The sequence below is a fragment of the Chelonia mydas genome, chromosome 3 (genome assembly GCF_015237465.2).
Source record: "Chelonia mydas isolate rCheMyd1 chromosome 3, rCheMyd1.pri.v2, whole genome shotgun sequence".
Taxonomy (NCBI): Eukaryota; Metazoa; Chordata; order Testudines; family Cheloniidae; genus Chelonia; species Chelonia mydas.
In genome coordinates this window covers 105,271,476-105,299,465 of record NC_057851.1, presented here as the reverse complement: position 1 = coordinate 105,299,465, position 27,990 = coordinate 105,271,476, and the positions used below count along the sequence as shown (strand labels likewise).

At 41.5% G+C, this 27,990-nt stretch overlaps 2 protein-coding genes across 9 annotated transcripts in view; one reads left to right on the top strand and one right to left on the bottom strand.

The window, feature by feature from the left end:
• Positions 1–48: 48 nt before the first annotated feature.
• PEX3 (peroxisomal biogenesis factor 3) lies at positions 49–27,797 on the bottom strand. Its single transcript, XM_037894908.2, has 12 exons — positions 27,657–27,797; positions 18,733–18,864; positions 16,367–16,448; positions 12,075–12,118; positions 9,660–9,784; positions 7,447–7,513; positions 7,290–7,344; positions 6,835–7,003; positions 4,481–4,551; positions 3,089–3,211; positions 1,339–1,435; positions 49–874 (listed from the first exon to the last, which is right to left on the bottom strand). The coding sequence occupies exons 1-12, from the start codon at positions 27,727–27,729 to the stop codon at positions 791–793; spliced, it is 1,122 nt and encodes a 373-aa protein (XP_037750836.1). The 5' UTR covers positions 27,730–27,797; the 3' UTR covers positions 49–790.
• A 66-nt stretch (positions 27,798–27,863) lies between these two features.
• The window catches only part of ADAT2 (adenosine deaminase tRNA specific 2), a 36,506-nt gene continuing 36,379 nt past the window's right edge, over positions 27,864–27,990 (top strand). For all 8 annotated transcript variants that reach the window (XR_005224743.2, XR_006289633.1, XM_037894909.2 and 5 more), the window contains exon 1: positions 27,864–27,980. Coding sequence is in view for 6 of the 8 variants with exons in the window: in XM_037894909.2 (XP_037750837.1) it covers positions 27,936–27,980 (45 nt within the window). In the remaining 2 variants the exon portion in view is untranslated. The remainder of the gene's footprint in view (positions 27,981–27,990) is intronic.

Sequence of the window (27,990 nt, the reverse complement as noted above, 5' to 3'; positions counted from 1 at the left end):
ATTTAGGTATAGACATTCTTTTATGTTGGTAAAGTTATTGCACACAAATTTTACATTAAAATTCTTTATTGCAATACAGACAGTGTACTGGGATCAAAATTAATACAAAGTAAGATAAAATATTTACAAATGTGTACCTCGATAGCTGTTCATCGACAGCACAAACACAACAGACCCTCTAAAAATCAATGTATTCTAAGTCTTCAGCAAGAAGGCAAGCACCCAGAACATTGGTCAGGCACCTGCATCAGTTGGCAGAGACTGTGCTTTTGCCTCTGGAAATTAAATCCTCTAGGATGGCATTTATAGAATTGAGGAAAGAAGGGTTTTTTAAAGTTTTTGTGGGGAAAGGAGAGAGAAGCCTGACTTCACCCATCTTACTGTCTGTTGCAGTTTCTAGAGTTTTATGATCAGAGAGATTGCTTCTTCCAAAATTCACCACATCCGAAGCAAGTCAGTTTTAATAACTGTAGGTATCTTAATATTGGCCTTCTGTGTACAATAAAAGTAGTTCTAAATGAGTTAATTAAATACAGCTGAAACCTTCTTAATACAAAGTCTTAGTGAACAGTGATTCTTCCAACACAAAGTTTTTCATCAGGTGTTGTAACAGAATTCTATTATATAAACAATAGCAGGTGCATTCCCAAGTATTTCAATAAGTGTATTCTTTCTGAAGGTCTAGCAATCCTACACTATCATGAAATTAACCAAAATCCTTAAGTTCCCACCAGGTATTCACAAGGGATGTACTATATAAAGACATGATCTGTTCCTTTTGATGCACAGTTCACTTCTCTAATTGTTGAGGAGTACTAAAAGCTTCATACACATTAGCAGCAAAGTCTTTCATTTGTTCCATCATCAACAGGTCCTGGAAGAAGATGGAAGTAAAAAATAACTAGTTTAAGAACCATGACCTTTTCTTGCTGAAGTACTTACACATGGTTAAACATGACAGAGCCTGATACCAGGAAGTGTTGAGTGTTTTACTCAAATATGAAAGTTTGTCACATTTGAAAAACAAAATTGCCAAAGCAGTCTGATCAAGAGATCATTCTGCATTTACCACCATCCTTCTCGTCTTCTCCCTTGCTCTCCCTACCCTTCCACTGACAACAGCAGGTGGCAGGGATGAGAGAGAGACCGACCTTTTTTTGGGAGAGGGAGCCTTTTCTTAAGTGGCACCAGTTGTTCCCACTTCTTAAAAGAAACTGAACTAAAACTCATCACATGAGAATTGGGCAATACAGTTTTGATATAAAATGTTGCATTTAACAATGAATATTTTAGCAGACTTGGGATACTTTTAAGATACTAAGTACAAAGGCTTCTTACCTGAATAAAATGACTAGGGGTTTCACTGCACACCGAATGGATCTGTCCATTTATGATGGGTATTATCTTTGCCAGAGGAAGACTGACACTGGAAAGACTAGAAGGAATAAAAAACACATAAGAGGCAGGCATAAGTCTCCTTTTTATATTGAAAAACTATATATAAATTCTTTGGGATTGTTACAACTCTGAAGAAGTCACTTCCATCTCTTTTGCCCTTGAAAGAGTAAGTTTCAGATTTGCATTGTGTGTGGTTTTAAGTTTACTTATTTGTTCTTTATCAGGTCTTTTGTTAAAAGCACACACATAGAAAACAAGCACAACAAGCAGCAACTGATCTGTTGGTGACTGTACTCCATTCAACAACATAGGTGTGTCACATGTAGCAAGAACTATAGTTCAACCAAAGTTTGTACTGTTTGTATCACTACCTATGTCAGTTTGCAGTCCCATCCTCTTTCAAATACTATTGGAGGTAGCGTGAGGAGTCAAGTAGGACAGATGGGAGATTAATAGCAATCCAAAATAGTACAGTAATTGTATCCATTTAAATAAATGATATTTAAGGGGACTATCAAGCATTTTTAAATAAATCACAGTTCTGCTTTTTTGTTATTGACAATGATAATCTTTTTCCCATTTGAAAATGATTTTTTAAGAACTGGATGAGTGTGGAGTTTTCAAATAAGGTGTTTTGCCATTGATTTCAGTGTAGCCAGGATCTCACCCAAAAAGTACACATATTTCCCTTTCATCTTACTACTAAACATATCAGAGTAATAAAGCCCCTCCGCATGCCCCTTTCACAGTCCATCTCAAAACTCAATCCTGCATTGAAACAGATCTTTGTAAGCAGACCCCTGTACACACGTAGAGCCTCACTGAAACCAACAGGGTTCTCACTAGGTGCAGGAGTTTGCCTATATGTCCTCCAACGCAGGATCAGGGCATAAAGAGTGTGTTATAAGGGAAGTGCAATTAAGTCAAGCTCCCTTGGAAATGCCCACAATTTATCTATTCTGTAAGTATTTCAGCTATAAAAATGACCTCATATTATTCTATGTTTATCCTGTGTGGGGTTTTTAAAATCCACTTTGCCTTTCAGCATCCATTCTTCCAGGAAGGACCTATTCTGTATTCAGCACACTCCAATTATTGTATAGTTCTGTGTACTCTGACTGTATTATAGGTGGAACGTAGTTCAGAAGGGGTTAAACTAAGCATCTGGCAGTCAAGGAGTGAAACTTCATATCAAAGAGTGCTAACACAAAGCTTTATAAGGAGTCTGGAGTGTGTTAGGAAGTAGGGGATTAAAACAGACAACAGAGTCACAACAGGGATGAGTCTGGCCCAGTGGTTAGGCTGCAGGACTCTGAACTCAGGGTTTGTAAAAACTATTGCTAAAATAATTATCAGCATGCTCTAGCAGACTAAGCATGGGATAGAGAGCCAAGAACTCTGAAGTTCGAGCTTTAACGCTGCAACTGACTGTGTGGGACCTTTGCCAAATCACAGCTTATATTGCTGTTTTCTCACCTGTAAAATGACAAAGCTAGTACCTCCCTACCTCACTAAAGTGAGTAAAATCCTAAAATCCATGTTTGTTTATGAAGTGCTAGAATTCTTCTCATCACCAGTTACTTCCATTATACGGGGCCATGGAATCTATAACCATGTGCAGAGATTACTGTGAAGTCGAAAGCATAATCAAGACAGAAAACACGTAAAATACCATCAAAGCAATATTTACCTATTTACAGAGCCACTCTGACATAAGTCCTGTTCAGTGGGTCTAAAGAACTCTGCCATATTGTCCAATAGTCGACTGAATCCCCTGTTTAAACACGTGCTCAAAACTGTACTAAAATCTGGGCTGTAAAAAGAAAAAAAGTTTTTAAAAATTGCTGTTCTGGTTCCTAATATGTAGTTCGTCACATTTTTAAAATACACCCATAGGCACCCCTCCAGCAATCTGGATGCCTATCCCATAAATTAAAGGTTACAACAGAGACAAAGGACTGCTCGAAAATATATGTTCCTCAGCCCACCAAACAGACGGTCTTTGCAGCATGTCCAGAAGATTAACAAGTATGGGTTCTGGCAGACACAGGTTCCAAAAAGAAAAAAAAAAAAAAAAGAAAAAAAAAAGTCACAGAACACCCTGCCAGTGGTTCCCTCTTATTTCTATTGAGGCAATTCCACCTTAAGCACCAGTCCTGTTCTTAATTGAGGCAGTATACCACAGAGAGAGTAACCAAGTCCCAAATCATTTAGGGCTTTACAGGTTATAACCAACACATTGAAATCCACCTGCAAGCTGAATAAAAGCCAGCGCAGATCAAGCATTTATCACTAATACAGGAGAACTAGAACTTCAATAATCATTCTTACTTAGTGCTAAGAAATTGTGGTGATGGGCACAAAAAAATCCCCAATACCTCTCGAAGATCAATGAAAAGAACAACCTACCCATAGTTCAGTGAATCCATATTCAATCTCTGTCAACATTTTCAATGCAAAACCCCTCACTTTTATAACTCCCTTGTAGAAGAAAACATTTAATGCACTGCTAAAACCCTGCATAAAAAGGTGTCAATTGGAATCCATTTAAAAATAGAATCTGAAAATGAAAATTGAGCCCAAATTTCTGCACTTTTACGTACGAGTAAGAGTGGAGGACAGCCACTGATTTCAATGAAACAACTCTGGACTTACACTGATCTAATAGAGAGGAGAAGTTGGCCCAAGTTATTGCAGAACCACAGAAAATGAGGGGGGAAAAAGACCTGTCGTATCAGCTTGTCACTGCAAGATTATTTCTTCTTGCAAGTATATTTTCTAGTGATGTGTCTAGTAATGTTTACAGTGATTAATCAGAATTTTTTGTTTTTAAAAGCTAAAGCTTGGTTTTTCGAAAAGGCCCAATGAGTTTAGTGTTCAAATCCCATTGAATTTGAGCACTCAAGCCCCTTAAGCACTTTTGAAAATGGCAGCCTAAAAGCCTTTAGCTCATTAAATTTTAATACAGTATTAATAATTTAAGGATCAAATTTTATGAGGGGAACCACCACCACCACCGGTACATATATGAAAATTGCAATTATTATAAAGATTTTAATGCTAATACAGGTTCTCTCTTTACCTTTCCAACATATCTCTGGTTTCATTAAGTAATTTAATAGTAGCAACGTCTCTTTCGGTAAGTCCACAGGCCTAGAAAAAGCAAACAAAACATCCAATTTAATAGGAACTCCATTAGCAACTGGAATACAGTTAGACTACAAATATAATGGTCTAGTTTTGAAGTCACTGTTGCAGAACCAGGCTGGCGTTCCTCTAGCGTTCATTTCAGAAATTTAGTAAAATGGGAGTAAGTGACCCGGGGACCACTTGATACCAACTGGCAGAGTGCACAGGGGGTGCAAAGTGCTTTACAGGGATCCCCTGGGTCAATATCTGTAGTTGACTGACGGTGGCATGTGAGATCTCTAACAAGAGTCAGTAGTAGCTTGCTGGTTGTCATAATCATTGCAAAATGTATGTACAGATATTTACAGAGCTATGTAGCTATACTGAAAATTATATTCGCAATGTCTTGGAATTAAGGCAGGTCGCCAGAAAGTGACATATCTCAGATATGTTCCTTTCAGGCAAGAGGCAAGACACCTATCTCCCTGGCTATTTGCGTTTTGTGTATTATATACCTACATGAATACCGAATCAGGTGCAGATTGAGAGACAGCAAAATCTACAAGAACAAACAGCAGGGGAAGTGTCTGGTTTATGAATAAAGACAAAGGTATATCTGTTCCAGTATATCTTGGAGTGCAAGAAGACATACCGAATCCTTCACCTAGGAAACAACTGACAGTGTTCTAGTCTCGCGAAAAGTGTTGCAGCCAGCCTGGGCTACAAAGATTTTGGGTGAGCAATACTTTATTAGACATGAGAGTATCATCTTAAGTAAGTCTAGGCACTAGAATGTGTGTTATGATTTTATTTTACATGTAACCATTTGTTTCCAATACTACTACTTGCTGCTACTTGAATCTCTATGCTTTGTAAATAGACTTATACAGTAGAACCTCAGAGTTACAAACAAAGTTATTAACTGGTCAGTCAACTACACACCTCATTTGGAACCGGAAGTACACAATCAAGCCACAGCAGAGACCAACAAAAAAAAAAAAAAAAGTAAATACAGTACAGTACTATGTTAAATATACACTACTACAAAAATAAAGTATAAAAAAGATTTGACAAGGTAAGGAAACTGTTTCTGTGCTTGTTTCATTTAAAGTAAGATGGTTAAAAGCAGAATTTTTTTGCATAGTAAAATTTTAAAGCTATATTAAGTCAATGTTCAGTTGTAAACTTTTCAAAGAACAACCATAACATTTTGTTCAGAGTTATAACCTCCATTCCCAAGGTGTTCGTAACTCGGAGGTTTTACTGTACTTGAGTTCACTATAAAGATATCTATGTGCTGTGTGTAAAGCAGAGTGGTGATCTGAGGTGGAACTGGTAAACTGAAGTGCATGGTTTGTTTGAAGGAAGCAGTGGATTTGTAAATACTGCAAGTGTCCAGTGGACATGGGGCTGGACACTCCAGGGAGATGCTGGGAGGTCTTGGGGGTTGGCATATGCCAATCACTAATCTGTAGAGTGACAGTGAGGCCAAGAGGGCAGTGCTTGTGTTGTCAACGGCCAGTAGGGTTGGGGAGCTGAACCAGGGCAAGCACAGACAAGGCTTCCTCATGCCTTGGGTAGGCAGCCTCACAGTGAACATCCCATGAGCGACCAAAAATAAGGATTAAAACGTAAGAGCAACAGGGAAAAGGGAGAGAAGTCAAGCCAAAAATGTAATAAGAAAATCATTGTAACAAATGTCCAACTGGAAACCAAGTTTAAATTGTGCTTATCAAGTCTCTTTATAATCTCTGTGTTCGCAGAAGCATTCACTAATTTCATCACTGCTGTTTTCTTTCAGAAAGTTTTCTGGGAAACAGAGTAACTTAGCGAGATATTCGGTATTCCTTAGCCCTCTAAAGTTGAAATAATTCAACACGTTTATATTTAGTCATTTAACATGAGATGGAGTATCTTATCACCCCTTCTGGGGAAAGTTTATTCTTTAAAACTAGTTTTATATCAAGTTAAGAGCTAAATCTCCTCTCAGTGTGAGATGTGGATTAGATATGTAACTATGATGCTGACTGTTTTGGTGAAACAACTGATTGCCACTGAAGTTTTCTTCTCCTCTCTAACCTTTGTTTCTCCATGCTGGAGGATGAAATTGACATTAGAATAAAAAGCAATTCTGTCTTAACTCTTCTAGTCCATACATTACATTGCCTAGATTAAAGAAACCAGGACACTTGACTTAATGTGAAATAACTGGCATTGGCTCTCATTAAGGGTATAGTTACCATGCTACAATAATAATGTGGTGCACAAAATAGAATAAAAATGATGCACATAAAATTAAACAAGTACCTGGGTGGCTAATGGGTTTTCTTCATCTGGCATCATATAATGACACAACAGAGATCTAGATCCAATCTTATCTGAGTGAGACAAGTCTTTATGCTGTTCTATCAACTTTCTGATTTCTTTAAGTTTCTGCTCCAACTCCAAAAGAGACAGAGTATGTTTAAGAGAAACACTGTGGAAAGAAAGGACCAAAATGTTAATTGCAGAGTCAACAACATAGATTTCATTTATTTGCTCGTGACAAAATTACATTCAAACAACAATCACCATTTTTAGATATTGATCAACCCAGAAATCTGTTGCAACAAGCTAAGCCTGCCAATGCACATTAATAGATAAATCAGACATTTTCAGATACTATTTTCAAATAATAAAAAGTTTCCTCATTTTAATATTTTTACCCCCCGACACTATTTGGAAGCAACTACCAGGGAAAAGATAAAAAAAGTCACCTTTACCTTCCAAAAACTTTCTGCACAGCTTGTTTAACTACAGTTATTAACTCAGTCAGACCTGTGGGCAGAAAAAAGGTACCAAAAATTATTCAAGTCTTATTTGTTGAAATATTGCATACAATGGCATGATATAAAAATAGTAAGTTTACAAGTGTCATACCATCTCCTAGAAGGTGTTGAATACTTGATAAATATTGCTGTTGGACTTCAGGGGGAGCTAGAGGTGTCTGTAAAGAAAAAAAAACCCGAACAATTTAAAGATGTGCCAGCCACTAGTATAGATTAATGCATGAGTCCTCCTCCTTTGCTTTCATGTAGGTTGTAGTCATTCTGGATGTGGATTTTATTCTCCCGAGTCCTTCAACACCGTATGTGGGTTTCCCCCAGATCCTTCTAATATCATGCATGGGCTTCCCCAACTCTGCCTCACTGGTGAGGCACCATCTTTCTTCCAGACATCAGTAGTTTCACAGCATGGAGCAGGGTAGGACAAAGACTTCCTTAAAGGAAAATTGAGAAGAAGAGCTAAAAATGTCTTCTGCGGCACATCCATTCTTTAGCAGCAGGTCATTCTGCTCATCTTTCCTCTCCCAGCCTTGTGTAGAATTGCTATACACAAGCCTGAGCAAACAATGGGAGTAGCCAATCTAATTTAGCAACCCCTGCCCCACCGGGGACTTTGAGGAACAGCAGGACTGCTCCTATGTGTCCTAGCACACCCAAGAAGAGAACCTCCACAATAAATCAACTCAAACCAGAGCTCACAAGCAGATACGCTGGAGGTGGGAGATGACAAGTCTCTCTCAGCCATTCCTCCTTCTCCAATAAAAAGGAGACCCTTTATTCAGGGTATGGCTTCTGCTTCCTTCCATCCTAAAGGATCCTTTTACCTCTCCTCCAAAAAGAGCTTTCTGCAGATAAGCTCCCTGATCTTTTCCCCTCCACTGTATTATAGGGACCTCTTCTCCATCCCTAGTGGCAGGAAAAACCTCATCCCTCATTCACCCTTTGCTCAGATAGGAATTCTCCTGAAGAGGGCAAGCTAGAGTTGGAACCAGTCCACTCTCCACCTTCCTGCTCCTCAGATCACCTCAGGAAAGCCACTCTGATGGAATGGGGTAACATCAACTCAAGTCTCATAAAAGCCTTAAAACTCTCTGTGGTGAAACAAATTCTCAGGACATGAAGCGGAGGCCATCTGCTTTGCTCCAAGGCAACCTCTCAGACTGGATCCTGCCAATCCACTCCACTCCTCGGAAGATGGCAGAAACAGAGAGTGCTTCTCCCTCTACACTCACCCTGCCCAAGAACCTCCTTAGATTTTACCAACTGGACCCTGACTTCCACCACCTCTGGCTGCCTTACTGGAAAGTGGATCCTCCTAAGCCCCCAGGCCTGTCTCTAGAGACCAGCATGTCCCTTCATGACTCTGGAAAGGAAGGTGGAAGGAGCGGTTAACAATATAGAGAAGCACTCAGATAACTATTAATGCCCACATCTCATGCTTTTAGAGCAGCCACTCAGTAGCTCACTGAGATCTTATCTGACACCCTAGCTGGACCCATTTGTTCCTGTTGGTGAGAGCCATAACACAGAAAAGAAAACCAAATCTCTTACCTTGCTAGCTGTTTTCCATGATCTAGCAACACCAATGAGAACATCCAGTCAGGAAGCCTGGATGTGGGAGATTGTAACTTGGGGCAGCCTGCCTATATGCTGGGAAGAACTAGGCATGAAAATCCTGCACCTGGATTACCTACCACAGGCTGATTTGTCCATACTGATATTGCTACATCTCAGGCCTGGTCTACCGGGGTGGGGGGGAATCTAAGTTATGACGTACTTAAATCTACTTACCTCAGTGAAGACACAGCGGTTAAGTCGACAGCTAACGCTCTCCCGTCGACTCTCGCCCTGGTGGAGTACCGGAGTCGACAGGAGAGTGCTCGGCGGTTGATTTATCATGTCTAGACTAGACGCGATAGATCGACCCCAGCTGGGTTGACTGCTGCCCGTCAATCCAGCAGGTAATGTAGACAAGCTCTCAGAAAATTAATAAGAAATGTATTTATTTGGGTCTTTTAATAACAAATAACCCTCTCAATTTGCACCTGTGTTGCTCAGAAAGGGTGTTAGGTGAGGTTATTAGTATTTTGTTCAGCTCAGTTTTAAGGGTTTTAAGCAACAGGACTATCACTACTTCCACTGAGAGACTATTCCATAGACTAATACATCTCTCCGCCAGAAGAGTTCTCATACCCCGACTCCTGATTTCAACCTAAGTTTTCCCTTCCATAATTTCATCCCAATATTCCTGGTTATATACCCTTTCATCTCTCACTGAATAATTTCTTTCCATGAATAAATACTTACTGTGCTGTTTTTGCAGATTGCCGCATTATCCAGGTAGATGTAACCACCAATAATATTTAATTGGACTCGCAGAAGAACTACAAGCATACACGTACTATACACAGCTACAATGCTTCTGGTAAAACCTTAAAGAGGAAAAAGGAAATAATTTTGAAGTTATATCACTAGGAGGGCACTAGGAGAGCATTCTCCAGAGCTCAATAAGTATCAGCTTTCATTTTTACAGTCATTTTTTCATGTCATTCCATTTTTCATTCCTTTTCTTAGATCACACACCACTCAAAGAAAGTTCACAACCAAGATGATCACATAAGTCTAAATATGTACAGTAGTGATAGCTAAAATGCTTAATAAAATTCACAATCATTCACTGTAAAACATGCTAAATTATACTATTAAAATTATTTGCAAAAAGAAAAGATACTGCACAAGTTACCCAAACTATATGCACTTCCAGGTGATTCCTTTTATTGGGCTAATATAAAATGCAAAATGGGGTGTTGTATTGAAATTTCCATTCTTCATTAGGCCATGGAAACGGATTTAGAACACTACATTAGACTTCATCATGCAATTCAGACAAAGGCAGCATAACAGCAGCCTGGGAACAAGAAGCAGCCTGCTAACTACCTAGGGTTGGGGCTGATATTGCTTAAGAAAGGAAACGGGAACCAGCATTGGCACTGGAGCAGCCAGCCACGAGCAAGAGAGGATGTCTGGATGGAAGGGTACATGAGGCAACTAGGCAGTAAGTCTGCTTTAGTAGCAAGCAATAAGAACATGAGAAGAAAAGGACTAGGAAACAGGGAAGGAGAAGGAGGGGACCAGATGAACAAAGTAGCATATATAAGAAAGCTGTAGAGGAGAGACAAACAGAACCAAAGGGAGTGGAAAATGAAACAGAGAAAAAACAGACCACCACATGGTAGCTAGGAGTCAGGAAGGGGTATTCCACCTTGGCCCAATGGTATTTCACTGCACAGCTATTCAGCTATGTATACACTATGGCATCCTTCCCTTTCCCTCTACCCCAAAACATGTACAATGATGAAACAAGGGGCTCCTATGGTATGATTGGTTACTATGAACTTGAGAAAAAAAAAATCAACAGCTGATAGCATGCTTCTCTCAAGTCAGTGGAGAAGTTTTGCTACTTAGGGAGTACGCCATCACCAAATGCCATAATTGGTTATGAGATTACCCAGTGCATAAGCAAGGCCAGGTTTGCATTTGGAATGCTATCATACTGTCTATGGAGTGACAGAGACATCAAAAAAAAAAAACACTAAGCCATATGTCTATTGGACAGTCATACTTACAATACTTTTATATGGTTGTAAGACACAGGCAACCTGATTAGTTCTATATGCTCAGTCTTCAGTTTGTTTGCAGGATGAAACAGTGGGATGAGATTCCCAATATTGGAATCCTTAATCACTGTTGGATGTCTGGCATTGAAGGCATGCTCAGAAAAGTTCAGCTGCCTTGCTCTGGGTATTTTATTCGTAAGCCAACTCAATACACAAGGCCATATTTTATGATCAGCTAAAGCAAGGTATCCAGTTTCATGATGACAAGTACAAACAATATAAAGATACACTAAAAAACTTGAAAACATGTCAGATAGACCCAGCAACTGGGAAGCAACAGCCCATGTTAGAGCAAGGTGGCAGCAGTTTTGTCATGTTGTCATTAACTGCTTTGAAGCAAGGCACCTTAATACCTTATGTGAAAAATCCGACCACCACAGAGCAAGGACACAATAGCTTGCCCCGGTCAGTCATGGACAATGTAACTGTGTTTTCGATTCTCACATTGGTCTGACCTCACATATATGTGTTTGCCTATAGCGTTTGCTGAATCCTCATATGTTGACATTGACATGAGACTGTCATGAGTCTGGGCTTCAGCAAAATCAACAGCTGATAATATGTACAACTGGACAAGACATTCTAGTAGCAATGATGTATTTTTTTTTTGTTCAGGTTCTTATACTGCGCCCATCACAGTCATTTCTGAGCACCTATTTTGGAGATTCTTCACAGTGGTGCAGAAAGTGTGGCATGCATAGTTCTACATTGTTATTCCACTCTTCTCAGATTTTCATGAGGGTCTTACAGCCTTCCAAGACTCAGTGAGATACTTCAGCTTGGCCTCTGACCCTATGACTTTCCAAAGAGATACAAAACTCTTATCCGTAGCACCTTTCTGTGATGGCTTATACTGTATAATGTAGCTATGAAGTGTAGTAGAATAGTGACTATATAAAACAATATTTGCCGAAGCAAGAGCAACCCGCTCCTGCGCACCTAAATGGATATGTATATTCTAAAAGGGGAAGACAAAAGAGATATGCTTTTTTAGGCTTATTATGCTACAATAATATGTATAGAAAAATCTTTCATTTTGACTTACTTATTATCTTTAAATCCTCCCATATTTCTAACTTGTTTGGTGGCCTATTGGGAAAAAATAATGAAAAATATTAAAAACATTTACATTCAAAGAGAAACTAGAAAGTATTAAAGAAACTAAAAGAAATAAGAGTGTTGCAAGGCAAGTTTATATAACTACAATAATTATTGAAATTAAGTTTGTGCCCACCATCATTTGTTTGTAGTTCAGGAAGAAGTGTGTCTATAATAAAGAACTACAAAATCCTGGAGGTTTTTCAAAACAACTTTCATGTACCAGATTAATTTTTTTGGCAATTTAGATTCTGTAGCTCTATTATCTGGTCTGAGTTCATAAGCTTAGTGACTCAATATTTAAAGAGAAAACCCTGATGATCCAGAAAGCGGTGTTGGTGACATGGGCCCAGATCCTACCATTTGTTTCACACAGACAGACATCTATGCCCACCTGGAGTCCCACTGACTTAATGGGGCTCTGGGTGGGCACAGTGCAGTGCACTGCAGGACCAGAGTCTCAGTAGTCATATTCCTTCTTCCAAGTCGAACCATTGCCAAGTTTGGCTTTATGGAGCACAGCTGATGATTTTTAAAGATGAAACTGAAGCTCGAAAGATTAAACTGACCAGACTTACTAAGGCATGGCACGGCACGATCTTAACACACTGAAATATCAGAGAGATGATGTATCCTCTGAGATACCTGTGGAAAAGAAAATGCCACTCCCACATTTTTTTTTTAAATAAACAGGCATGTTATCCTCAATATCTTGGCCAAATTTAACCCTTATTTATTACCTAAATTCTTCCTAATTTTTCATAAGATAATGTAGCCATACTTATTTTTAAGCATTGCTGATACAGAATGCCTGTTGCGTTCCACTCCAGAGATGACAGCATTTCAGCGCTGTATGAAATGATCCCTGAAAATAATCTGGGAAGTATTTTGTAATTCCTTGGTGTGAAAGGTTACATAAATATCGCTGTTTTTATGTAGGAAACAATGATCTACTCTTGAGTCAGGCTGGAAGAAATTCCAGTAAAATAATAAAATTTAAATTATGATTTTTGATCCCCAATTAATGGTTCTTCATAGATCTGGCTCTCAACACTTCTGGCCATTTTCATCCTTTTGGAAGGAACACACAGAATTTTGGTATTTGTTTAAAATATCAATCAACTGCTCAGTTCTCTAGTAGAAATAATACAACAGACTGAATGAAATAGAATAGGCTATCAAATCTATGACTTTGGTGGACAGATGGAGACACATTAAGGAAGAGACAAAGGAATGCTATGGCATATGTAACAGCAACTCATACTTTATTCTGTTTTGCAAAGTATAAGTATCAACAATTTTAAAAACTATATTTTAAAAAAATTGAGAGAAAAAAATCCTACATAAAAAAACCATACTAGAGCATTCCTTTAAGCCAGCACATTACAGGGCTTGAAAATATACTTGTTCTATTTGTATATAATGAGTACAAAACTTTCCATGCCAAATGGGATAGGGAAGAGGAACCAATGCTATAAACCTTTGCAGAACCTATGTTTTCATCTAAATATAAAACCTGTTTCTAGAGCTCGTGATTATAAAAATAACCTTTCAATGTAAACTGATGTGGTCTTCTTAAGTCTCCAATATCAAGCGACAGAAGAGTGAAAACAGACCACAGTCATGTTAGTTTTCACTGTTGCTACTCAGACGCCCGTAGGAGGCAGCAAAATTGACCAGAATCACATCGACTTTATTCCTATTTCTCTGGAAAGCCACAGTTAGCAGCAGAAGCAAGCACTGGAGTTGTTCACTAGGGAAGACAATGTAAAAGAGTAGCTTGGAAGATGGGAGGCGTTGAATAAGGAATACAGTGGCAGACCACTTCCCTGGTCACAACAGCCAGGAGTGCTCTGGTGTGGGAGAGGAGACCAAGATGGAACCAGAATACTCTGAGAAGAAGAAATATCAGATAGGAGCAAGTTTCCTAGGAAGACTGAGGAAATTTTTTCCACAGCAATGCTAAAAAAAAAAAAAAAAAGTGACCAGCTTTTCATATTTCAGCAGACTTACTAAAGCATGGCACAATCTTAACACACTGAAATATCAGAAAGATAATGTTATCCTCTGGGACATCAAGAACTGAAATCTCCATTTCTGCTCCTTTACACGGTACAAAATAGTAGTGTTAGGAAATGGTGATCCCTTCTATCTGCCTGCTATGTACTCTCTTTCCCTCCTTCAGTCTAAATGACCTCTCATGGACTGAAGTAGTTTGATCCCTCTCTGCCAGAGGAGAAGGTGAGAAAGCATCCCTGCATCTTTGGGCAGAGCCCAAGAATACGTAGCTACTTGAAAAACTCCGGCTTTATACCCAATCCAGTCAGTTACTTCATCTCATGAGCTGTCTCTCCACAAAAAAATATAACTCACAATCCTACCTCCAAGCAAAATGAAATTCAATGCTTCCTCTGCACCAGTGAGCTCAAGAGGCAATTGATCAGAATGTACCCTAACCTGCATCATTATCCAAAAAGATTATTCATGCTTGCAAGCTACTGTACAGAATCCCTGATCGTCTTAATATCTGTGATCTGGCTGCCCAGCTCTCTCTACAAGAGATTAGCAATTACATGTAACATCTGAATTCAGAAATTTAGATAAAAAAAAGCTATGTTACTACCTGGCCTGCCCTGTCCCACATCCACTGCCACGGCATGAAGAAAACCAACTCCATTTCACCAACATCTCAGAGCTCACTTACATTTTGACCTGCAAGCTTATCAAAACAATCACCTATTAGATGAGGGATAGCTCAGTGGTTTGAGCATTGGCCTGCTAAACCCAGGGTTGTGAGTTCAATCCTTGAGGAGGCCATTTGGGATCTGGGGCAAAAACTGGGGATTCATCCTGCTTTGAGTAGGGGGTTGGACTAGATGACCTCCTGAGGTCCCGTCCAACCGTTGTATTCTGTGAGAAACAGATCAATTTTGATACAAGAATACACACTACAGTGTATGACTTCAGCTACTGTGCATCTCTGCCTTATAACAAAGGACACCCAGGAATGTAGTCAAACTTGTTTTGCTGATTAGTTCAGGACATGAACCTGATTGATTGCAGAGTCCCTTAATTATAAATATTTACTTAAAATTTTCTTCAATACATTTCCATTTTAAAATCATGGTTTATTGTGACAAAATTACTGATTTAATATACTGTATAAAATTAACACATCAGCACTGAAAAAACGTAGAGTGTTTTTCCACTGTTTTGGCAGCTGACAACTACAATTAAGACACTGTTGGAACATCTACTATAAGTCAATTGCTTAGTGGTTTGATAACCATTTTAATTAGCATTAAAAAAATTAGCAAGAGACTTAACGTAACTAAGACAGACAATGACTAGTTAATCAGTTCATTAAGGCTGAACTATTGAAAAAGCCTTTCCAGATGCTTTTTCAGAAAAACAACAACAACAACAACTTTTAAGTTGCCGTGGTGAAATTTGGTAGCTACAATGCTTTCCTTGTAGCATTAATGTAAGTGAAAGCATCTTCTGATAGTAATGAGGGGACTGGATAGGTCAAAATTGGCTATATGCTGTGTAGTTTTTCCCTTGTAGGTCACTAGTTTCAATACACACCAGATCAAATGTAAAGAAGTCATTGCCACATGATGGCTGTTCAGTAGTCTAAATTCAATGGGTTGGGAATCACAGCCACAAAAGCCATCACCACAATTGGTAGAGGTATGTCCCTAAAACTGTGCATTACTCATTAGTGTAGAACGTGCCCCTACCTGTTCTACTTTAAATTAATTTCTAATACCTCACTTCTTCCATGTGAGATTACAATTGGAAAGCTATCGCGCATACTTTTCATGCCTGACCTTGATAAGAGTACAGAAACATTTTTACAAATTCACTGTAAGCAACTCATTGAAAGACTCACTGTCCTGTTTCAGATGGGGCCTGATTCTGTAAGCACTTTCTCTGCAGCAATTCCACATGTTAAGTGCTTGAAGCTAGGGCTCTTAGACTAAGTGCTGTAGGGCAAGGATCTTTTCTTCTAATGTTTGTGAAGTGCCATATACATGAAACTACATACTTAATAAATAATCATTTTATTATGATATAATGAATACCATTACAGACTGTTGATTTAAGGGTCTAGAGAATCAACATTTCTCATGCTCTTTAAACTGCAAATGCATCACTTAAAGCCCAAATCAGGGAAAATTTGTGACTCAGAATCAGTTAGCACATTTTTTAAGACCACCTGCAAAATATTCTTACCTATTTTTAAGTAAAGATGTGAGGCTCTCAGAATTCAACTGATGCATTAGGGCATCCTTCAGTGTTGGAAGCATTGACAGCACTATCATTAAAAGAAAATAAATTGGTAAACAAAGAAAAACAACCAGCCTAAGTGTGTCCCTCCCTCCAACAGTCAAGAAAATTCATTTTTGTTTCTTAATTTACAACATACCTGGTAGGTGTGTGAGACTGGAGGGAAGGACAAGATACACAGAAGGGGCTGAAAGTATACTACAGCATGACCATAAGATCTAAGGTTTCCAATCATAGTTTAACAAAAGCAAACATTAATTCAATAAGTCTTGTGGAAATCAAACTGGGGTGGCCATTACCCATCTGTTACCACTATTTTTAGAGGTTAAGGCAGGCCCTTTTCAGTTTACATCAAAAAAGAAACAGTACAGTCAAACTTACGTCATTTTAACAGTATGTAAAGTCACAGGGACGGTTTGCTTCAAAGAAACCCTGGCTTGTTCTGTTTACTGATTGGGAACTCCTATTTGTGCAGGAAGAAACAAATTTGCACCAGCCCATACTAACTGCTCATATCAAAGCCTGGTCCGCTTGTTTAGGAACAGCCTTTACAACAGCTCCAGCTAGAGTATTTCCTACTTCCTAAAGTCTGCACTTGCATGAACTTAGCAAACAGCGGGCGTCTATAAACCTCAACTCCAGGCTAGTTCTCAAGTTAGTTATATTTTGTGACAGGCTTAATTGGCTGGTCAAGTTAGACTTTTGTTTCAAGTCCTCCTTTTTCTGTCTCTCAGGTACTTAGATAGCCTCCCTTACTGTAGTATCTGAGTGCCTCACAGTCTTTAATGCATTTATCATCACAATGCTCCATGAGATGGGTAAGTGCTATTATCCCCATTTCACAGATGGGAAACTGAGGCATTGAGCGACTTGCCCAAGATCCCAGAGGAAATCAGTGGTAGAGCAGGAAGTTGAACCCGGGTTTCCCAAATCTCAGGGTAGGACCCCAACCATTAAGGCATCTTTCCTCTTTTTACCTGATTCACAATTGAATACTATGCTACCACACACAAACTACAAAATATAGTTCTTAGGGCCTAAATTATTATAATTTATGCTGCAGTAGAATTTAAAGTATGCCAGGTACTTTACAGACATAAGAAAACAGTCACTGCCTCAAAGAGTTATGAACCTGAAAGAAAAAAAAAAAACTGAAGGAAGGTGATAGAATGGAACCCAACAAAAGCAAAGTGCTCAGGAGGCCACTTGTACACAAATTGTTAGTGCCACTTGTGTGTCATTATTTTTACAATATAAATAGGAGATATCTAATTATTTGATATATAAAATCTTAAAATGTATATTGCAGCTGGGCCAAAACTAAAATTTGGCTTTCTTCAGTGGAGAAGAAAACACTGATCTTATTTCTAAAGAGGAAGGATGCTGCATATCTGCGAGATCTGTTTTATATTTAAAACAAGAAACACATAAAAGGGATATTGGGGGCCAACTTCCCTTCTTCTTTGAAGATTTCAGAGCCAAATTCCTATCCTGTTAGGAGGATAAAATGAAAGACAGACATGCACAGTATATAATGATAATGCACATAGAAAGGGAAAAAAAAACCCTCAGATAGATGGTACTTAGTTGTTGGGGATGAGCAGGATAAATAAAACCTAATTTCCTCTGTAGAGTCAACCCAGCCCTACGAAATGGAAAAGTTTTTCTGTTGAGTTAAAAGGAAGTCCAGACTGCTTTCCATGCACTCTTGGTATCCTCAATCACTTTCAGCAACCCAGGGAGCCATTATGCACTTCAAAGGGGAAAAAAGAAATACTGCTCCACCCCTGTGCTACATAAATAACCTTGAACCACCTGTGACTAAATAATTCCCCATCTCTAAAGTATAGATTATGTTGTAATACAAGAATAATCACCACCACCTTAATGTTCCACCTTTTAACTGGTCTATCTTCGAAGTTAGGGAATTATTAAACTGCAAAGTTTCTTACTGGATGTACTAAAGGTTATCTGCCAAGTTAATTCTATGTAACTTAATAAGTGTTTGTTTATATTACTCATCTTGGTGGCTTGCTGTAAATCTACCCGCCCCTTTAGTTTGGCGACCACTTTATTCTTGAATAAGATAGTGCTTAAGGACCTTAGAGAACTTGAACCTACAAGAACTGTAATCTATATTATTATAGAGCCCAATAATACTATTTGAACTATGCCTTTATAAGACAATCATTCAACACTGATGCTTCTGAGTTCTAATTAGCTGCTGTGTTAATTTTCTCCTTCCATATTGTGGGTTTAAATAAGTCCCCAAAGGATTCTGTTGATCAGATAAATGTATCTGCTTGCCTTACCTGTCATATTGCAGGTCCTCTGATTACTTTCAAAATGATACTGCCTTCGTGCTTGGGCAATATATTCAGCTGCTTCTCTTTCTTGGATTTCTTTAATTTTCTTCTGCCCGTATTTTCCCAGTAGGTAGACTCCTATAAAGATATACATTTTTTTTAAACAACAAGCAGATTTACAAAATGTCATTAAGCTCCTCCTACTTCTGCCCCTTTGTTCTGTTTTACTACCGACCTCTCCCTCTTTATTTAACAAAACCACAACATCATATTCTTCTTCAAGAATCTGGGTATCAACTATTTGGGGTCGAATTTTTCCACAGTACTATTAAAAACTGGAACTTCAAGTTGAAATAAAATGCCAGACATAATGCTTTGAATTTATGCAAGAAATGTCTTCCAAGCAGAGATTCCTCACAATTTGACAATGGGGCTTCTGGTGCTACTGCAATGCAGTAACTCCTCACTTAAAGTTGTCCTGGTTAACGTTGTTACGTTGCTGATCAATCAGAGAACATGTTCGTCTGAAGTTATGCAATTCTCCCTTATAATGTTGTTTGGCAGCTGCTTGCTTTGTCCACTGCTTGCAAAAAGAGCAGCCCATTGGAATTAGCTGGTGGGGTCTTGGAACAAGGGTGGACCGGCAGCCCCCCTATCAGCTCCCCGCTCCCCTAAGTTCCCTGTGCGACAGCCACCCAGCAGGCTATCAATTGCCAGCAGTTCAGCTGTCCCTTCCCCCACTGCCATGTGCTGCTCCTGCGAGCCTCCTGCTTGCTGTACGGGGGGGTGTCAGGGTGTCCCCCTACCCCCTGCTTACCCCATCTCCATAGAACTGGGGGGAGACACGACAAGGCTCAGGACAGAGGGAGCTTGCTCACAGCAGCTGCTGTCACAACTTGTTTCAGAGTAACAGCCGTGTTAGTCTGTATTCACAAAAAGAAAAGGAGTATTTGTGGTACCTTAGAGGCAAACCAATTTATTTGAGCATAAGCTTTCGTGAGCTACAGCTCACTTCATCGGATGCATACTGTGGAAAGTGTAGAAGATCTTTTTATATACACACAAAGCATGAAAAAATACCTCCTCCCACCCCACTCTCCTGCTGGTAATAGCTTATCTAAAGTGATCACTCTCCTTACAACGTGTATGATAATCAAGGTGGGCCATTTCCAGCACAAATCCAGGGTTTAACAAGAACGTCTGGTGGTGGTGGTGGTGGTGGGGGGGGGTGGTAGGAAAAAACAAGGGGAAATAGGCTTGAAAAAAGACTGGGAGTGGCTAAGTCATTATGCAAGGTAACCTAAGTTAATTGTATCCAATTTGCAAATGAATTCCAATTCAACAGTTTCTCGCTGGAGTCTGGATCTGAAGTGTTTTTGTTGTAATATCGCAACTTTCATGTCTGTAATCGCGTGACCAGAGAGACTGAAGTGTTCTCTGACTGGTTTATGAATGTTATAATTCTTGACATCTGATTTGTGTCCATTTATTCTTTTACGTAGAGACTGTCCAGTTTGACCAATGTACATGGCAGAGGGGCACTGCTGGCACATGATGGCATATATCACATTGATGGATGTGCAGGTGAACGAGCCTCTGATAGTGTGGCTGATGTTATTAGCCTCTGTGATGGTGTCCCCTGAACAGATATGTGGGCACAGTTGGCAACGGGCTTTGTTGCAAGGATAGGTTCCTGGGTTAGTGGTTCTGTTGTGTGGTATGTGGTTGTTGGTGAGTATTTGCTTCAGGTTGGGGGGCTGTCTGTAGGCAAGGACTGGCCTGTCTCCCAAGATTTGTGAGAGTGTTGGGTCATCCTTCAGGATAGGCTGTAGATCCTTAATAATGCGTTGGAGGGGTTTTAGTTGGGGGCTGAAGGTGACGGCTAGTGGCGTTCTGTTATTTTCTTTGTTAGGCCTGTCCTGTAGTAGGTGACTTCTGGGAACTCTTCTGGCTCTGTCAATCTGTTTCTTCACTTCCGCAGGTGGGTACTGTAGTTGTAAGAATGCTTGATAGAGATCTTGTAGGTGTTTGTCTCTGTCTGAGGGGTTGGAGCAAATGCGGTTGTATCGCAGAGCTTGGCTGTAGACGATGGATCGTGTGGTGTGGTCAGGGTGAAAGCTGGAGGCATGTAGGTAGGAATAGCAGTCAGTAGGTTTCCGGTATAGGGTGATGTTTATGTGACCATCGTTTATTAGCACTGTAGTGTCCAGGAAGTGGATCTCTTGTGTGGACTGGACCAGGCTGAGGTTGGTGGTGGGATGGAAATTGTTGAAATCATGGTGGAATTCCTCAAGGGCTTCTTTTCCATACGTCCAGATGATGAAGATGTCATCAATATAGCGCAAGTAGAGTAGGGGCGTTAGGGGACGAGAGCTGAGGAAGCGTTGTTCTAAGTCAGCCATAAAAATGTTGGCATACTGTGGGGCCATGCGGGTACCCATAGCAGTGCCGCTGATCTGAAGGTATACATTGTCCCCAAATGTAAAATAGTTATGGGTAAGGACAAAGTCACAAAGTTCAGCCACCAGGTTAGCCGTGACATTATTGGGGATAGTGTTCTTGACAGCTTGTAGTCCATCTTTGTGTGGAATGTTGGTGTAGAGGGCTTCTACATCCATAGTGGCCAGGATGGTATTATCAGGAAGATCACCGATGGATTGTAGTCTCCTCAGGAAGTCAGTGGTGTCTCGAAGGTAGCTGGGAGTGTTGGTAGCGTAGGGCCTGAGGAGGGAGTCTACATAGCCAGACAATCCTGCTGTCAGGGTGCCAGTGCCTGAGATGATGGGTCGTCCAGGATTTCCAGGTTTATGGATCTTGGGTAGTAGACAGAATATCCCAGGTCGGGGTTCCAGGGGTGTGTCTGTGCGGATTTGATCTTGTGCTTTTTCAGGGAGTTTCTTGAGCAAATGCTGTAGTTTCTTTTGGTAACTCTCAGTGGGATCAGAGGGTAATGGCTTGTAGAAAGTGGTGTTGGAGAGATGCTGAGCAGCCTCTTGTTCATATTCCGACCTATTCATGATGACAACAGCACCTCCTTTGTCAGCCTTTTTGATTATGATGTCAGAGTTGTTTCTGAGGCTGTGGATGGCATTGTGTTCCGCATGGCTGAGGTTATGGGGCAAGTGATGCTGCTTTTCCACAATTTCAGCCCATGCACGTCGGTGGACGCACTCTATGTAGAAGTCCAGTCTGCTGTTTCGACCTTCAGGAGGAGGCCACCTAGAATCCTTCTTTTTGTAGTGTTGGTAGGGAGGTCTCTGTGGATTAGTATGTTGTTCAGAGGTATGTTGGAAATATTCCTTGAGTCGGAGACGTCGAAAATAGGATTCTAGGTCACCACAGAACTGTATCATGTTCGTGGGGGTTGAGGGGCAGAAGGAGAGGCCCTGAGATAGGACAGCTGTTTCTGCTGGGCTGAGAGTATAGTTGGATAGGTTAACAATATTGCCACACTATCAGAGGCTCGTTCACCTGCACATCCACCAATGTGATATATGCCATCATGTGCCAGCAATGCCCCTCTGCCATGTACATTGGTCAAACTGGACAGTCTCTACGTAAAAGAATAAATGGACACAAATCAGATGTCAAGAATTATAATATTCATAAACCAGTCGGAGAACACTTCAGTCTCTCTGGTCACGCGATTACAGACATGAAAGTTGCGATATTACAACAAAAACACTTCAAATCCAGACTCCAGCGAGAAACTGTTGAATTGGAATTCATTTGCAAATTGGATACAATTAACTTAGGCTTGACTAGAGACTGGGAGTGGCTAAGTCATTATGCAAGGTAACCTATTTCCCCTTGTTTTTTCCTACCACCCCCCCCCCCCCCCCAGATGTTCTTATTAAACCCTGGATTTGTGCTGGAAATGGCCCACCTTGATTATCATACACATTGTAAGGAGAGTGGTCACTTTAGATAAGCTATTACCAGCAGGAGAGTGGGTTTGTGTGTGTGGGGGGGGGGGAGGGGGGGGGGGGAGAAAACCTGGATTTGTGTTGCAAATGGCCCAACTTGATTATCATACACATTGTAAGGAGAGTGATCACTTTAGATAAGCTATTACCAGCAAGGGGGGGGGGGGGAGGAGGTATTTTTTCATGCTTTGTGTGTATAAAAAGATCTTCTACACTTTCCACAGTATGCATCCGATGAAGTGAGCTGTAGCTCACGAAAGCTTATGCTCAAATAAATTGGTTAGTCTCTAAGGTGCCACAAATACTCGTTTTCTTGTCACAACTTGCTGATCTACTTAAAAAGGCAATGTACTTACAGTGTGGTCAGCGTACTTAAAGGGGCAATGCGCCTCTCTCTCTCACACACAGGATCTGTCTGCCATGCTGTCTCCCCTCCCTCCATTTGTGCTGCCTTGGAGAGCGTGGGGCTACATTAACAACGTGTTAACCCTTGAGGGCTCAGCCGAGTACTAGTTCATCATTTAGCAGTAATGCATTCCCTCGGAAATATCCCGCACTCTGACTTCACCACCTCAGCCAACCTTCACAATCATCATTGCTGGATACAGTATTAAATTGTTTGTTTAAAACTTACAATGTGTGTGTATTAGTCTTTTGTCTGCTGAAAAAAATTTCCCTGGAACCTAACCCCACCTCCCCTATTTACGTTAATTCTTACGGGGAAATTGGATTCGCTTAACATCGTTTCACTTAAGTCACATTTTTCAGGAACATAACTACAACGTTAAGTGAGGAGTTACTGTACAAACAACAAATATTTAAAAAAAGACTAGAGAATGAAAAGCAGACAACGCAAGAGTGTGGTAGAAATAAAGGGTCAGTGAGAAAAGTTAAATGCATAAAACCCAAAGAAAGGGGGAAGAGAGCGAGATACAAAAGAAAAGAAAATGGATAGCTCGATTTTAGACAAAAATATTTTGTTTAGATATTTGTATGGGCCTGTTAGCAAAAAAAGTCAAATAAATTCCTCAGCATCTGAAGGTGTAGATGAGTCCTAATATACAGAAGTGATATTAAATCTCTAACTGGGATGAAAATCACAAAGGCTATCAACCACTTGTGGGCCTGCTCAACACTAAATATTTTGGTAGACCTGGCTATGTTACTCGGGGTGTGAAAAATCCACACTGCAGAGTGACACAGTTAAGTCAACATAATCCCTGGTGTAGACAGTGCTAGTCAATGGATAAATTCTTCCATCAGCCTAGCTACTGCCTTTTGGGGAAGCGGATTACCTACACTGATGGGGAAAATCCCTCCCATCACTATAGGGAGTACATACACTCAAGAGCTACAGTTGTGCCATTGTAGTGTTTCAAGCGTAGATAAGCCCTTATTGGCTTCAGGGATCTGCTATATACAACACATTGCAGGATCAGGGGCCTAAGATAACCAGCAGCTGGGATCAAGAAGAAATCTCCCCTTACCTTATAATATTGTAGTATGGTACAATTGGCAGAGGACATTATATAGGGGTTCACTGTCCACTGAAACATCTAGCACTGACTAATGGCAAAGACAAGATTCCAGACTTCAAGGGAAGTCCTGCCCTATTCCTGCTATGCTTCTATTAAAAAGACCTTTGAGCACTTGTCTCATGTCATGACATTGACAGATTTAAGTAACTTTTCCCCAACTGATCAATGGTTAATGTTATTTTTATATTTATTGTACTTGAGCTTGGACATGAACACCACCTCAATCTTAGAATGTTGAAATTTCCTAGATTACCAGTCAAACTGATGTTTTAGAGGACATATATGGATCTAAAGCATTCAGGTCTTTAATACACTGTTTTGGAGGTATGCAAGTCCTACCAGAGTACATTTTTTTGTATTATCACCACTACTACCATAAGCATCACTGCTATTTGACCACATATATGTCTTTTTCTACACTAATTCTCTTCATACAGCTCTTCTCGTTGGAGAGAATCACATAACAGTACACAGAACAAGTTTAGATATTGACTCAAAATTCCTCTTGATGCTACAGTGCACTTACAAAGCTGTAAATACAAATCTATACTTTTTCCCCCCAACTGAATCAAGATTCACAGGCTACAAAGTAAATATTTGAAAGAGGAAGCAAGTTACTACTATCAACCCAAACAGTATTTAAGCCCTGGTCTACACTTGGACTTTAGGTTGAATTTAGCAGCATTAAATCAATGTAAACCTGCACCCGTCCACATGATGAAGCCCTTTTTTTCGACTTAAAGGGCTCTTAAAATCGATTTCCTTACTCCACCCCTGACAAGTGGATTAGCGCTTAAATCGGCCTTGCCGGATCAAATTTGGGGTACTGTGGACACAATTCGATGGTATCCCAGAGTGCTCTATTGTGACCGCTCTGGACAGCACTCTCAACTCAGAAGCACTGGCCAGGTAAACAGGAAAAGAACCGCGAACAGAAAACCCCCACTGAGATAAATGGGTCAGTTCACATGTCTCAGAGGTATTATGTCATGCTGTATTCATCTCCATGGGATGGTCTGATCCGCACCCTCCCACCCCCAAGCACATCCTATTGAGATGAAACACTTCACACCTCAGTAATCCTCCTATATTGCTGATTCCCCTAGCTCTACCTTATTCCTGAAGTGTGGAATATGAAGTCTGGGGGCTTCCATCCACTTCCCCTTGCTCTCTCCAGCAGGTAGATGTGCTCCTCACAGCCCATAGGTTATCATTTTATTTCCTTCCCATGGCCCTTCCATTCCTACAGGTACAGGTCAGCTCGGCCCGAATCTTTAGATCTGACTCAGACTCGAGCCTACCTGGCCTGATCCTGAGAGGGCTGAGTCATTTACTAACCTGACCCAGACCCATTCCCCCGAAACGGAGTCAGCCACCTCCTGTCTATAGGGTCAGTGCAGCAGTGGATGCTTGCATCAGTGGCAAAAAGAACAGGAGTCTGTGTGACTGGCTCCTGCTGTCTGCCACCATTTGCTGAACCAACTCCTCCACAGTCTCTCGCTCTGCACTGCAGGCAGCTGGCAGGAGTAGGGCAGGCAGTCGCCACTGTGCCAACCCCCCCATACCTCCAAAGGGTCCAGTTTTTTTCCCCAATTAATCCAGCCCCAACACTTGTAGTCAGGTCCGTTGGGTTTGGGTTGGGTTACAGGGCTCTACTATGGGGGGGAATAGAGGAGCCAGGAGGAAGGCAGAGCTGTTAGCCAGGTGGCTCTGAGACGCCCTCTTGGTATAAGGCCCAGGTACAGGCAGCGATAGCTCTGAGATGCCCTCGGGGAGCAGGGCCTACTAGATCCAGCTATATCAAAGCTGGCTCAGGTACAGCTATGCTTGCTGCAATCACACCTCCCAAGTGCAGTGTAGACATGCCCTTTGTGTCCCAATCTGCCTTGACAGATGATGTCTATCTTTCCAGATAAATACAGAGCCCTGTGGGGACACAACACATGGGTACAATAAAAGAAACGGTTAGTGTGCTTATATTTGACCACTTGCTGCCAGGTATTACCAGCCCTTAAAGCTTGTCTTAAGGACTCCATCTAGAATAACACCCACACTTACCTCTGCCCTATAGCGTACTGTTAGGTACGCTACCAGACAAGCGCAAATCCCCACAGCAAGGACAAATTATTGTGTGTAACTAAACTCTGTATTTCCTGGTTTTCAGACGTTTATGTATAGGTGCATTCAACATCCTGGAAGCATACATGGCACTGCCAGTCAACTAAGTTTTGGGGCAGTGCCTTTTCCAAGACTGGGGCTAAAATGAGCACATGGGATGTTTTTATCAGTGATGGCAAATGTGCATTTCAGCTAAATACACAGCTAGCTTACTGAATTATTGCAACAGTTAGTACCTGTAAGGATGATACAAAATATGTAATGGCTTTCCAGTGCTGCAGTATGAATTTTGTTAAACTATCATTAAAAACTTAAATAATTCAAGGTATGTGTTGCTTTCAAGGCCTTCAAGTTAATTCAGATTTATTAGCAACTGAATGGGCACATCCTAAAAGTTTTATTGATATTGTTTGCTTCAGCTGATCCTCTTAGTTTCCCCACAAGCAATAGGGGGACCATGGTCCTCGGTAACATTTTAGTAAAACTCAATCACTATGGAAACAAACATGGTAACAGGAAGAAAATATTTTAAAATACTAGTTGCCTCATTGGCTACTGTGCCATCATCCTCTCCACATAACTGCAAAGAATAAATACCATGTAAAACCCAGATCTGTCTGTTGTGCTTCTTAAAACCACTGATTCTGCATCCCAAAATTATTCATTTTTATGCATTTCATTCATTCATATGGTTTTCAGCAACCCAATTAATCAATTTAAGTTATTTTGCCCCAAAAGTTATATATGAACATGTAACTGTCTTATCCAAACCAGTCAGAAGATTATATTTTTAAAACTGCCTTTCAAGTTAATACTCCAAAAGGTTTTGGGCGGCACCTATTGCGAGGTGTAAGCGCAGAGGAAGCATGTCCACCCGACATACGCAGCTATCATTGACCGGCGATCTCCCCGAAGCAGGAGTGTCGCCGGGGCTGCAGGCTGAGCCGAAGGGCACGGCCAGAGAGGCAGCAGATTACAGCGCGCTCCGTGGGGTCCCGGGCAGCCCCCCCGCCCCATTCCTTCGCAGGGGGCGCCGCGGGGGCTGCCAGCGGCGGGGTGGGCACGAGTGTTTCCCGAGCTGCGCAGGAGCCGCTGCACGGACCCTGGGCGCCCCGATCTGAAAGCGCCCCCGTCCCCCCGGGCCCGGCCCCCCCACACATGGGGGACGGGGCAGGGCACGGCTCGGGGGCGGCTGTGGCTCCCGCACCGGCCTCCTACAAGGGGGAAGTGCCCGGCGGGGAGAGACGCCGGGGAAAGGGGGAGTCCGGGGCGGGGGAGCGGCTCAGAGGCGGGAAGGGGGAGTGAGGGGGGCCGGGCGGGAGGCCGCGGCCCGGGGCGGGTCACTCACCGCCCAGGAAGGTGCCCAGGAAGAGACATTTCTTCTTGTGGCGCTTGAGGAAGCTCCACAGGGCTCCCAGCATCCTGCCCCCGGCCCGGCTGCCCCCAGCCCGGACCAGCCGAGAGAGGCCGCCGCCGCCTCAGCCCCCGCGGGTGCCGCCGGGCGGGGAGAGGCGGCCGCGCAGGCACCGACACGCCCCCCCGGCCGCCTCCCCGCGGTGCCGCCGCCGCCCGGCCCCCCCGGAAACAGCCGCTTCGCGCGCCGCGTTCCGGGCCCGGCCGGCGGGGGATGGAGGCGGCGGCGGAGCGCTGGATGGACCGAGCCCTGCGCATGGTGAGTGCGG